The 12,719-nt window shown below is 41.5% G+C and overlaps 1 protein-coding gene across 1 annotated transcript in view; it reads left to right on the top strand.

Moving 5' to 3' along the window:
* The window catches only part of LOC136863469 (protein suppressor 2 of zeste-like), a 350,894-nt gene that overhangs the window by 318,362 nt on the left and 19,813 nt on the right, over positions 1 to 12,719 (top strand). The window contains exons 6-7 of the mRNA XM_068225950.1: positions 1,211 to 1,268; positions 6,075 to 6,254. Of these exons, the coding sequence (XP_068082051.1) occupies positions 1,211 to 1,268; positions 6,075 to 6,254 (238 nt within the window). The remainder of the gene's footprint in view (positions 1 to 1,210; positions 1,269 to 6,074; positions 6,255 to 12,719) is intronic.

Below are 12,719 nucleotides of genomic sequence, written 5' to 3' on the forward strand. Positions count from 1 at the left end.
GGAACGACATAATGAACTTTTTTCCTTTCCAAAATGCTAGTGCACACAGAGTTGACAAACAACTCTCTTCACTGATTGACAGTTCTGCATTGGTTAGGAATATAGAGCATTTAGAGCTTCTAGTCCAGTTGGTCCAGGTTTGATTTCTGTCCATGCCGTGAATATAAGGCTTGTTTGACGGTGTGCTGTGCACTCAACCTTAGAAATAAAATCAAGCAAGCTTGTAGATTTCCGTGCCTCTTGATATCGTGAAAAAGTAGCGTGGGGCGTAAAACCAGGATCTCTAATTCGACGTGGAATACGAATCTAGGGACGTGCATTTTCATTTCAAAAAACACATATAAATTGGCCAGGATTCAAACCTCAGCCGCCTTGGTGAGTCTGGGGGACAAAATTCAGGAGAGAAAACGGTTAAAATACAGCTCTTGACCATCTTAAAACTGGTTTCCGTGGCTTTTCCCTTCAACTATTTCAACTTCAGGCGAACGCCGATGATACCTAACATATGTGTCACAGTCATTTCAATCTTCACTCTCTCCTTTTTATAAATATGGACATTGTTTTACACCTGTGCATGTTCATTACTTGATACTGCTCAGTTACTTGGGCTTTGCTCTTAAAACTTTGGGGACCGGGCGAGTCGGCCGTGCGCGTAGAGGCGCGCGGCTGTGAGCTTGCATCCGGGAGATAGTAGGTTCGAATCGCACTATCGGCAGCCTTGAAGATGGTTTTCCGTGGTTTCGCATTTTCACACCGGGCAAAAGCTGGGGGCTGTACCTTAATTAAGGCCACGGCCGCTTCCTTCCAACTCCTAGGCCATTCCTATCCCATCGTCGCCATAAGACCTATCTGTGTCGGTGCGACGTAAAGTCCCTAGCAAAAAAAAAAAACAAAAAAAAAAAAACTTTGGGGAAACATTTTATTGTTTTGAGATCGTTTGTGCGATATATTATATCGTTCTCGTTAGGACAAAATGTGTTTGTTTCACATGTGGTTGCCAGCATAAAGCACGTGTTGAGTAAGTTTCCGGAAACCTTTCGACTGCAGCTACATTCATATTACCACGGTAAATAATCCTCGTAGAGCTTTAGGAATTTCCCTCTTGTTTGTGGGAAATAACTAAGAACTGTTTGACTTTTGTAATGACTTTTTATCATCTCTCTTATAGCTGATATTTTCTTGTCTTAATTTCTGGACTGTTTACTTGCAGGGACGACGAAGACGAGAGGACTTCCAATACCGATCACGAGGGAGAAAAGGAAGCAAGGGTAAGTAAAAGTGCATCTAGATATCTTATGACTTAAGCAGTTCCTCTATTTCATCGTCGTTGACAACGGCGAGAATTAAGCTGGGTGTAATTTACAATTTAAATTTTGTTGTTGTTGAACTGATTCACCTAAAGTAGGCCATTCCAACTCAGCGCTTGAGGGCTAGGAAGCCCTGATGCTGCCAGGGCTGACACCCCCTCCCCACCCCCTCCTCACCCCCTCCCCTGCGGCTGTGGTGATGTAAATTCGCACGCGCTGGGTTGATGCATTGCCATTTTAGCGGACATTACAAACCATTAAAAATGTTTCTTTATCAGGCAAAAATATGTTGATTTGTGCTATGTGGGACAACATTCGTGATTTTAAGGTGGAATTTTCATTGTTCGAAAGACAATTATTGATTTTGAAGAATCCCCTTCTTTAAAACCACGTGACTTTTCCGATTTGTGACACTGATAGTTAATGTGAAGCCCTTAAACAATTGGACAGTGGTTTAGAAATATCAAAGAAATGTCATCTGATGCTCTTTTTTCTGTAAATTTTGAGCAGGCTCAAGTCATAAATTCAGAGAACTGAGGCATTATTTGCCCGCATGTTGCCACCGGGCCGTAGTTTGGGAGGACCCGGGTTGGTGGCTCTAAACTCTGACTACGGCGGTAATTATTCATGAATTCGGAGAGCAATTTGATTCAGATATTCCATTTAAACTGGTTTTACATTTTTTCAAATCTTTTTTACTCGAAAATCTCTGGATAATGTCTATCTTATGATCCCTTTTGATTTCTCTAACTTCGTTATCTTTGCATACTTGAACACAAACACCGCAACACTGTCAGAATTTCCAATTGGTGCATCACATTGTACACGGTACTAATGCCACCATGCCCCTTAGTCCCTAAATGTAACGAAAACAGCTGAAAAACAACAGTCATTGTTTAAAAATCGGGAGTTCTTGAAGCTCAGCTTGAACAATGCTTGGTTTGTCCAGTTTTATGGCACACAGTAGCAATTTTGAATTTATAGTGATATGCCTTGCAAGAGTTCCTTGTAAGCGATATCAGTTAATGTTTCTTCCCGATGTCATGTACGTTTTTCCGAGGCCCTTCCGGCTGCCTGATAGTTAGCTCGCTCTTTTTACCCCATGCGATATTTTAACCATTCATGCAATGATTGTATAGCATGTCTTGATTTGTTGACTCCTTGGCTGAATGGTCAACGTACTGGCCTTCGGCCCAGAAGACCCCGGGTGCGTTCCCGGCCGGACCGGGGATTTTAACCGCCGTTGGTTAATTCTTCTATTTCAGGGGTTGCGTCTCAATACACATCTTCATTTACACACGACACATACCACTACATACCACCATAGAATAGTGAATGCAGCGAGTTAATTGGCTATGCGGTTTGGATCACGTAACCGTATGGTAGTGAGTTTGAACCCCACTGTCGGCAGCGCTGAAGATGGCTTTCTGTTCCCTCCCATTTTCACACCACTCAAATGCCGGGGCTGTATCGTACTTAAGGCCACGGTCGCTTCCTTTCTAATTACAATTGTAGCACAGTTCTATGTCATCGTCGCCGTAAGATCTGTCTGGTGTGAAAATGGGAAACAACGGAAAACCATCTTCAGGGCTGGCGACCGTGGAGTTCGAACCCACTATCTCACGCATGCAAGCTCAAAGCTCTGCGTACCTAACAGCACAGCCAACTCGCTCGATGAGATTTTAAAAGTACGAAAGATAATAAAGTTGGAATTCATGAGGACAAAAGCGGGCAAATATTTGTTTAGAGGAACAGGAATTAGAGTTTATAATAATTTACCAAGAAAGATGTTCGATGAATTTCCAACTTCTTTGAAATGATTTACGAAAAGACTAAGAATCTACCACCTGGGTGACACCCCATACGAAGGACATTTTGCCATAAAACTAGGTTTAATATTAACATAATGCTGACCACAGATAATTAGGATAAATGTCAGGAAAATAATTATATTTTGTAAAATGCGGAAACATGTCTTCATTTGTGATTGCCGAAATTGCATAGTGGCAACAGGCCTGCAAGTAAGACACTGTCACGCTGTTCTTGACGGCCTAGTTCGTTCGTAAAACTTTCTTATAAATCACTCTGAAATGATGTGAAATATTTTGTATAGCATTCACATGGTGCTCCTTTCTATGAGCATCTTCTCAGCAGGCAACGCAGCGTGGGAGGCGTTCTGCCAGGACGGCGATAACGGTGTGGAACACATTGTATCTTTCCTGCAACGTCATTAACTTTTATATCCCCTGTTTCAGAAGTGCAATGTACAAAAGACTGGTAGTCATTGGACCAAGGAATGCTTCGATGGTAATTTCCCCCTAGACTGCTATAGGCTACATATAAATGCTTCAGATGGATAAATCAGGCTATCAAAACAGGCAAAATGCTATATTGTATAAGGTAGCTAATGTACTGACTTTTTCATTGTGACAGTCTCTTGGTTTGGTCGTTTAGTTGTCGTTCTGCTCCCACGATAACAGTTTTTGATCGCGGCTGATGTATCATTTGGCTTCCAACACTCCTGTTGCACAAAATTCCAACTCACCGTGTAGTAAAATCTATTACAATTGAAGGGACGTTAAACAAATGACATTATGTTTGCCTTTATGACTCACTAGTTTTTGGTATCACTGTTCAATCTCTGATATACAAATTCCACAGCGGTCCATGTTCCTCCAGTTCGTTCGGTCTTCAGTATCAGTGTAACGTCTTGTCGTTTAGATCATTGTATTTCATTTAGTGCCGATGTTAATGATGAAAGAAACCTTTACGTACCTCTACTGCATTGGGCTTCATGGTCTGCACATAGATGGTATTTCTTTACCTGTCAACATTTTCATCTGTTGTTCTTCGTTCGAATTCTCACTTACGCAAATCTCAAGTTTGACGTTGGATTAGAGCAGCTGTTTTTCAAAATGTGTTAAACTCTGGGGGTGCCAAGCAAAATACCCTTAAGCCTATCTGTTCCTTGATGTTTCATCTTGCCGTGTTTTGTAACTCAGCTGGTAGAGCGCTGGTCTTTTGAGCTCAATTTGGCGGGTTTGATCCCAGCTCAGTGGGATGGTATATGAAGGTGCTCAGCTTCATGCTAGTAGATATACTGGCTCTTGCGGGACAAAATTCCGGCACTTCGGCGTCTCAGAAAATCGCAAAAGTAGTTAGTGGGACGTAAAACCAATAACCCTAAATTATTTATGTGTTTGTTAGTGATAAGTTGAGAACAAACGTGTTTTAAATGCAATAAGCAAAACACGAACTGTATGTCTAATATTATCATCATTCTTCTCAAATTTTGAGACATGATACAATGGGCCTCTGTTAAAATCTATTGCATGAAGATTGTAACAGAATCACTTAATAATAGTTCAGATTATCATAAATATAAAATCTCTTCATATTCCGAACATTAAGTACCGATATCATTAATGTGAACCTTGCCAAGGTATAGCGTTGGCCAACTTCATGTTGTTGATAATAGGCCTATAACTGGAGATCGCTGTTCGTAAACAGTTGTCAAGATGAATGTCAGTTAATTTTGACCTGTATTTTGACAATGAAGCCAGTACAACAATGGAACTGAGTTTCAAACTGCTTGGATAATCAGCATAGAAGTTAGTGTCAAAATATTCGACAATTGTCCTGTTATTTATCAAACGAAATATCGACGGCCTAGTTCTAATAACACGTATCTGAAAATGCTGTTCCTGTCCATTATTATCCTTGAGACTGGTCACGCCTCACAGCCATATATGGATGTTCAGTCCATCAAAACAATTTTCGTTGTGTTCATTTTCCTATGCCGTCGTGTAAAGGAAAATTAATCTTAAGTATATTTTTCTGTAAGGGTGTGTAAGTACGTCATACAAACGACGTTCCTAAAGTACGGTACGGTAAGGTTCATTTTCCTTTATACTTAGGCATGTGAAAATGAACACAACGAAAATTGTTGTAATGGACTGCATATCCATCCTTCGGGAAATAATGGATAGGAACAGCATTTTCACGTACGTGGCATTAGAACTAGGCCGTCGACATATTTAAAATGAAATGCATAAATTTATAATATGTAGTCAGGCACGTTGCCGACCACTAAATTAGAATTTTCAGCGTAGTCGCAATATTACCGATAGCGATCCATGATCCTACATGGATATAACACCACCTCAATCAATGGAGACATATACCATCAAGTTACATGATAACATTGGTTGACCGAGCTCGATAGCTGCAGTCGCTTAAGTGCGGCCAGTATCCAGTAATCGGGAGATAGTGGGTTCGAGCCCCACTGACGGCAGCCCTGAAGATGGTTTTCCGTGGTTTCCCATTTTCACACCTGGCAAATGCCGGGGCTGTACCTTAATTAAGGCCACAGCCGCTTCCTTCCAATTCCTAGGCCTTTCCTATCCCATCGTCGCCATAAGACCTATCTGTGTCGGTGCGACGTAAAGCAAAAAAAAAAAGCAAACATTGGTTGAGTAGACTAACTCAAGCAGTAGATGAGGAGACAATTACCGCAAGAAAGTCGTTTAACTTTGAAGTATCCCTTAAGTATTTGCTATTCTGAGCATACTTTTTTGTATAGGCTTAGTTTCAATTTTTATTCTTATTTAACACTACTGAAAAGTGGATTTTAAAAATATTAATTAAGTTTAATAATTTCATGAGTAGATAACTCAGTAATGGGCTTATAACCCATCTAATTTGTTTTAAATATGGCATGTACCTTGGTTCGTTGTTTATTGTTGCCTACTTAATGTGTGTTTGTAGGGAAGCCACAAACGTTACCTGAAATGCCCGGCTGCCGTAAACGTAGGCCAGCTCCAGAGATTCATTCGATTGAAATACGGGTTGTCTTCCGAGCATCGTGTGGACATCATCTATGCAGGCGAGTGTCTCCGCGAAGAATTCACCCTCATGGATGTGGCTTATACTTTTTCATGGAAAAGGGTAAGTACAGATGCAAAGCTTCTAAAGTTTATTCTTTACGTTGCATTATTATTATTATTATTATTATTATTATTATCATCATCATCATCATCATCAAATACATTTCAGTTGGGAGATATTCTGGCAAGTCCTGTTTAGAGCATGAAATTAAATTAAAACTTACATTACTTAACAACAACAAATATATAACAAACAACTAGGCCTACATGAAAACAGTACATTACAATTCCAAATTTACAGAAAATAATTTAATATATTCCCTTAAATTTAGAGTAAAATAATTACAATTTAGTCACTTGGAAATTCAGTCAAAATTTACAAAATATATACAATATTCCATAACAAGTAGCTTAGCACAATAATTACAACGCAGTCACATACGAATTAAAGATAACATATATTTGCAAACGAATTTAATAATCAGTATATGAATCGTTTATTTTCTGCAGTCTGTATTTTACTATACGTGAATGATCGGTCCCTGTATTTTTAAAATGGACTGGTTTTTATTGAACAGTAATAATTGTTGTGGGAATGAAATAAGTAGGGCGCACAGTCAGCCAGTGTGCATAATGTGAGGAAATATAATGTGAGTTATTTTAACTTTGATTCTATGCAAACATCTGGTGAATATTTCTTTCTAAGTAGTAAAGAACAATGTATGTTGATTCCGTTTACGACGTCTTAATTGTGCGAAGCTGGGTTTTAGCGGTCGCTATGTTGAACAGTAATTGTCGCGTGAAACTGAATGTAGAGAATAACTGAGGATGGCTGTGTTCAGTTTGATCCCGAGATTTCGAGTAAGTGCGCAATGATAAACAAGCTCATCCGGCTCACAAATTGTGGTTATTTGAATTTGTTCTTTGTATGTTTATTACACTGTTGTGTTAATCTTAGCCATACCAACAGGGACGAAGGTGCTTCTTAACTATCTTCCCCATTATTTGAATTCAAAATATGTCAATCCTCTTTAAGTAATATGAAAATATTATTTATTGTCTGTCATGACATCTTGTGTCTTACTGTGTTTGTGTTATGATATTTCCATTGAAAGTATTCCTGAAAAACTGAGATACTTTGAGGTGATCACAAAATATCCCTCCCGCCCTTGGTAGACTAATTCAGGCGATCAAATAATACGTCTAGGTTTCTGCCTATCTAATTACTTCTGTAAGTTTTACTCTGAAATGGCTGTTGAAATATATAAAAATGCATTTCACTATACTATTGTTGTAGGCCTATACATTGCTCCTCTAAATGATAGCACAAATCGTCCATCTGTCTGTTAGGTCATCAGCCCAGAGGCTGGTTGGATCCTCGAATAGCACCACCAAAGGCTATGCAGTTATAGGAAAACCGCAAAAACCAATGGCAGAGCCCAAATGAGGCGTACTAGGCAAGATGAGGAGTGAGGTAGTTTGCCATTGCTTTCCTCACTGGGCCAGAATGTGCCACTGCAGCACGACTGACCCTATGAGCAGCAACTTTCATAACACTCAGACACTATTTGTGCTCCGAATGTCATTATTCAGCACCACCCGTACCCCAGCAACTTCCATATTGTCACATCCATGGATGAGACTGGGACTTCAGTGGAAGCTACACTTTGCTCTGGCCTGTTCCAAGAGACGGATACGAAAGTACTACATCCATCAAGAAATGGCAACTGGCTAAAATCGTCCATAACTGAATAAATTTTCACAAAATATCCCCCGTTTGTGGTAGGCCTTACATGTTATTTGAAACCTTCATATTGCGAGGGTTAAATAGGTGTTTCAATTATTTAACTAAATAATATCATTAGCAAGAAATAACTATTAAGAATGTTTTGATCTGGGGCACCATGAACGTACTCTTATTTAGCAAGGGCACCGTGGAAGAACCCCTGACGTAAAATATGATGCACACACGGGGTTCATGGTCCATACCGCGTGCTGAGCATTCACATGACTGTATAACCTGTGTTGATTACATACCAAGGGAATGCCCATCCGAAGCGGTGCTTTATTCACCCGGAAGGACGTGGATTCAAGTCAGGATGTCGAAATATCTAGAAACAAGTTTTCCACTTCTGGAAAGACACATGGCCATGAGGTTTACTCGTCCTTCACCAAAAATGATTATGAAGTTAATTCCTCGGGGCAAAGGTAGCAGGGTATAGAGCTAGCTCACTTAGTGCTCAGGTTACATACACAGCAGTGAAAGACTTAATTTTCGTTTCCTCCCAGGGCCTTCCTGGCCTATACAGAGATGGCTTTTGCCTTAATTAGATACCTGATCTTTTGTCTGATACGGTTACATTGAGCATTCGATATTCCTGGCAAAATTTAAAAATTAAGTTCTTTTCTTTTCCACCACCATGTATTCATTCCGTCAAGTACATGCTACGGGGCTTATCCCCATGACATATAGAGCTCATTTTGGGTCTTGATCAGCGAGATGACATCCTCGTCCGTATTACTTGGTAACTCCTCAGTTAGTCTCACAAGGCTGATAAGGGAACTGTTTGGATTGTACCAGACCGATTACAATGAAACATGGTAGGGCAATCGACTAAGACATCAAAAACAGTGGTATCCGGCTCCATGGCTAAATGGTTAGCATGCTGACCTTTGGTACAAGGGGTCCCAGGTTCTATTCCCAATCGGGTCGGGGATTTTAACTTTCATTAGTTAATTCCTATGGCTCGGGGGTTGGGTGTTTGTGACGCTTTCAGCATTAGATTTCATCTTAGATTGGGCCCCATTCTCACAGACGCGCAGGTCGCCTAACTGGCGTCTAATCGAAAGACCTTCACCAGGCCTCTCCTGACAACACACGCTATTATTATTACAAACAATCGTAATAGACACTCTGCCGTAAAATCATATTTACATATAGTTAAAACTAGTAATTAATTGCTGCAGTTTTAAATGGAACTTGATGTATCGAAGACATCGATTGCAATGAAACATGGTAGGATGATCAATTAAGACATCAAAATATCGCTGTACGCCCGCCGTTGTTTCAAAGGCTGTCCACAGCATGACAAGAAAAGTGATTTGGAAAGGAATCCGGTAGTTCCTCGTTTCTGCTAATACAGTTTGCTTTACGTCGCACCGACACAGATAGGTGTTATGGTTACAAGGATAGGAAAGATCTAGAAGTGGGTAAACCATCCTCAGGGCTGCCGACAATGGATGTCGAAACCACTATCTACCTAATGCAATCTGTTAGCTACGTGACTCAAACTGCGTAGCGATTTGCTCGATGTTGTGCTAATAGCATGTTATCTTAATAGCATGCGCGTTTATGAATAGATGACCAAGTTACATAATATTTAAGCTTCAAATACAAACAATACAGCAGGATTAAAGCCCTAATATTTTGATATAGGCCTATTCTTCTTCTTAATCTGTTTACCCTCCAGGATAGGTTTTTCCCTCGGACTCAGCGAGGGATCCCACCTCTACCGCCTCAAGGGCAAAGGGCAGTGTCCTGGAGCTTCAGAATTCTGGGTCGAGGGATACAACTGGGGAGAATGACCATTACCTCACCCAGGCGGCCTCACCTGCTTTGCTGAACAGGGGCCTTGTGGAGGGATTGGAAGATTGGATGGGACAGGCAAGGAAGAGGGAAGGAAGTGGCCCTGGCCTTAAGTTAGGTATCATCCCGGTATTTGCCTGGAGGAGAAGTGGAAAACCACAGAAAACCACTTCGAGGATGGCTGAGGCGGGAATCGAACCCACCTCTACTTAGTTGACCTCCCGAGGCTGAGTGGACCCCGTTCCAGCCCTCGTACCACTTTTCAAATTTTGTGGCAGAGCCGGGAATCGAACCTGGACCTCCGAGGGTTGCAGCTAATCATGCTAACCACTACACCACAGAGGCGGACGGCCTATTCACTTACTGTACATATTAGCAAAATAGGTTTGTAGAGGGTGAAATACTGTTCGTGTTGTCGAAATCTCACTTTAGATTTAGGCTGAAATGTTTTACGAAACCTTAAAATGGAAGTATCGTTATATTTATGCAGTGCATATTATGCAGTCGTCAAGGCCAGCTAACTGTTCCGAGCCGCCCAGCTACTTTTCATTTTAATACTACCGTTCATTGTACTGAGGGGCTGCCTGGCCGAGGCGGTAAAGGCGTACTGGGTTCGCCCGGAAGGACGTGGGTTCGAATTACCGTCAGGAAGTCTTAAAATTTAGGAAACGAGATTTCCACTTCCGGAGGTGCATGTGGCCCTGAGATTCACTCAGCCTACACAAAAAATGAGTACCGTACCAGGTGAATTCCTGGGGGCAAAGGCGGCCGGGCATAGAGCTAACCACTCTACCCAATCAAGTGCCGAGGTTACGGACAGTGGAAGAAGCCTTTATCTTCCACCACTCCAAGGGCCTTCAAGGCCTGTACGGAGATGACTTTGCTTTTTGTTCATTGTACTGCAACACATTTATTGTCATTAAATTTGGGTTATGTTAGTTGATCATTCACCCAGATTTCATTGAAATCTATTTGTTCCAACCCAAACAGTCCCCTTGTGTTTGAAATCCGTTGCAGCTTTCAGTCACGGATGTAGAAATGTTTGACTAGGGTATTATTGCTAGTTCTTAATAATGCGAAGAAGTCCGCCTCTGTGGTGTAGTGGTTAGCGTAATTAGCTGCCACCCCCGGACGCCCGGGTTCGTTTCCCGGCTCTACAACGAAATTTGAAGAGTGGTACGAGGATTGGAACGGGGTCCGCTCAGCCTCGGGAGGTCAACTGAGCAGAAGGTGTTGATTCCCACCTCAGCCATCCTCGAAGTGGTTTTTCGTGGTTTCCTACTTTCCTGTAGGCACACGCCGGAATGGTATCTAACTTAAGGCCACGCCGCTTCTTTCCCTCGTCCTTGGTTATCCCTTCCCATCCCCCAGCAAACCAGGTGAGGCCACCTGGGAGAGGTTCCAGTACTCCGGCCCAGTTGTATCCCACACCAAATGCCTCACGCTCCAGGACACTGCCTATGACGCGGTACAGGTGGAAGCTCTCGCTGAATTCGGGGGAAAAGCCAACCCTGGAGGCTAAACGGATTAAATAATAATAATAATAATAATAATAATAATAATAATAATAATAATAATAATAATAATAATAATAATAATGTGAAAAGTTAATAAGTTAGACATGAAGGACAGAGCATCGGACTCAAGCTTATAGGCTACATGACATTAGTCGACAGACTGTCTAGAGTCCCATACTGTCGGGATCTCACACTAGCCGGTATGATCTCATCCCAATGCCATTCATTCCAAACATGATCCGACTACATACCATTTCCCGAGTGTTAAGCCCTGACTTCACACGAAATGAAATAGACGAACATTTTGGCCAAGTTGAAGAAACTAAATATTCTCCAATTTGAAAAACAGGCATGCTCGGTGATCAAAGCCGAGCCTACACACACAGGACTAGCAACTGATTAAATTCAGATTTATTTCTTTCCAGGGCTATTTCTTCAACTCCGTTCATTTGTAAAATTTGAAGCCGACAAGAGCATATCTCAACTCTCTGTTATGAAATGGACAAGTGGAGGGACCAATATGTTGGTGCGATTAGGATAGGGTATTTTAAAATGCATACGTACTGCGTTATTGGCAAATATTGAGGACAATAGACAGAAAATTAGAGCCTCCAACTACTCGAGGCATGAAAGGAAAAAACCTACATGCTGCTAATATCCCTGAATGATTGCCTAGAACTAGTACGTAATTATGTTCAGCTGTGTTTACGGAGTGAACAAGTAACTTACTTACTCCCTGTGATAAACAACGCCAGTGTGGGTGCTCCTGCTTGTGTACACTAGAGACTTGCATCGTGCGAGTGCAGATACTAATACTCGTTTACAGATTACGGCGATGCGTATTGTAGTACGTATAGTCGCTCAAATGGAAATTAGCGCATCTTCCTCGCTTTAATATTTAATTAGGCTTAATTTTAATTATTATCAATATATAATTCACCTTCAACATTGATACAAACCTTGTGAATACCCACAATACATCTTAAGTCTTTATGTTCATTTGCTTCCGAGAAAAAAGTGCATTTGCGGGGGACTTACAGTACCATTAACTCATTCATACTCTATGAGCGATTGTACAGTCGTGTCGTATGTAACGGGTAGTCCTAATTGGCACTACATTATCGTATGATTGTTAATTAGCATCGTCAGGGGCAAGCCGGCCTCTCGGTCTGGGGGTAGCGAGCGTACCTCTTATCCCGAGGCTGCGGGTTCGATTCCCGGCCTGGTCAGAGAATTCTCTCTGTACTTGAGGGCTGTTCCGACGCCTACTCAGCCTACGTGATTATAGTTGAGGAGCTATCTGATTGTAAGATAGTTGCTTTGCCCCGATTTAGCAAAACCAAAAATAACAGCCGAAAGGTTCGTCGCGTTGACCACGCCATACCTAGTAATCTTCAGACCTTTCGGCAGAGCAGCGTTCGCT

Source organism: Anabrus simplex, chromosome 2, assembly GCF_040414725.1.
Source record: "Anabrus simplex isolate iqAnaSimp1 chromosome 2, ASM4041472v1, whole genome shotgun sequence".
Classification (NCBI taxonomy): domain Eukaryota; kingdom Metazoa; phylum Arthropoda; class Insecta; order Orthoptera; family Tettigoniidae; genus Anabrus; species Anabrus simplex.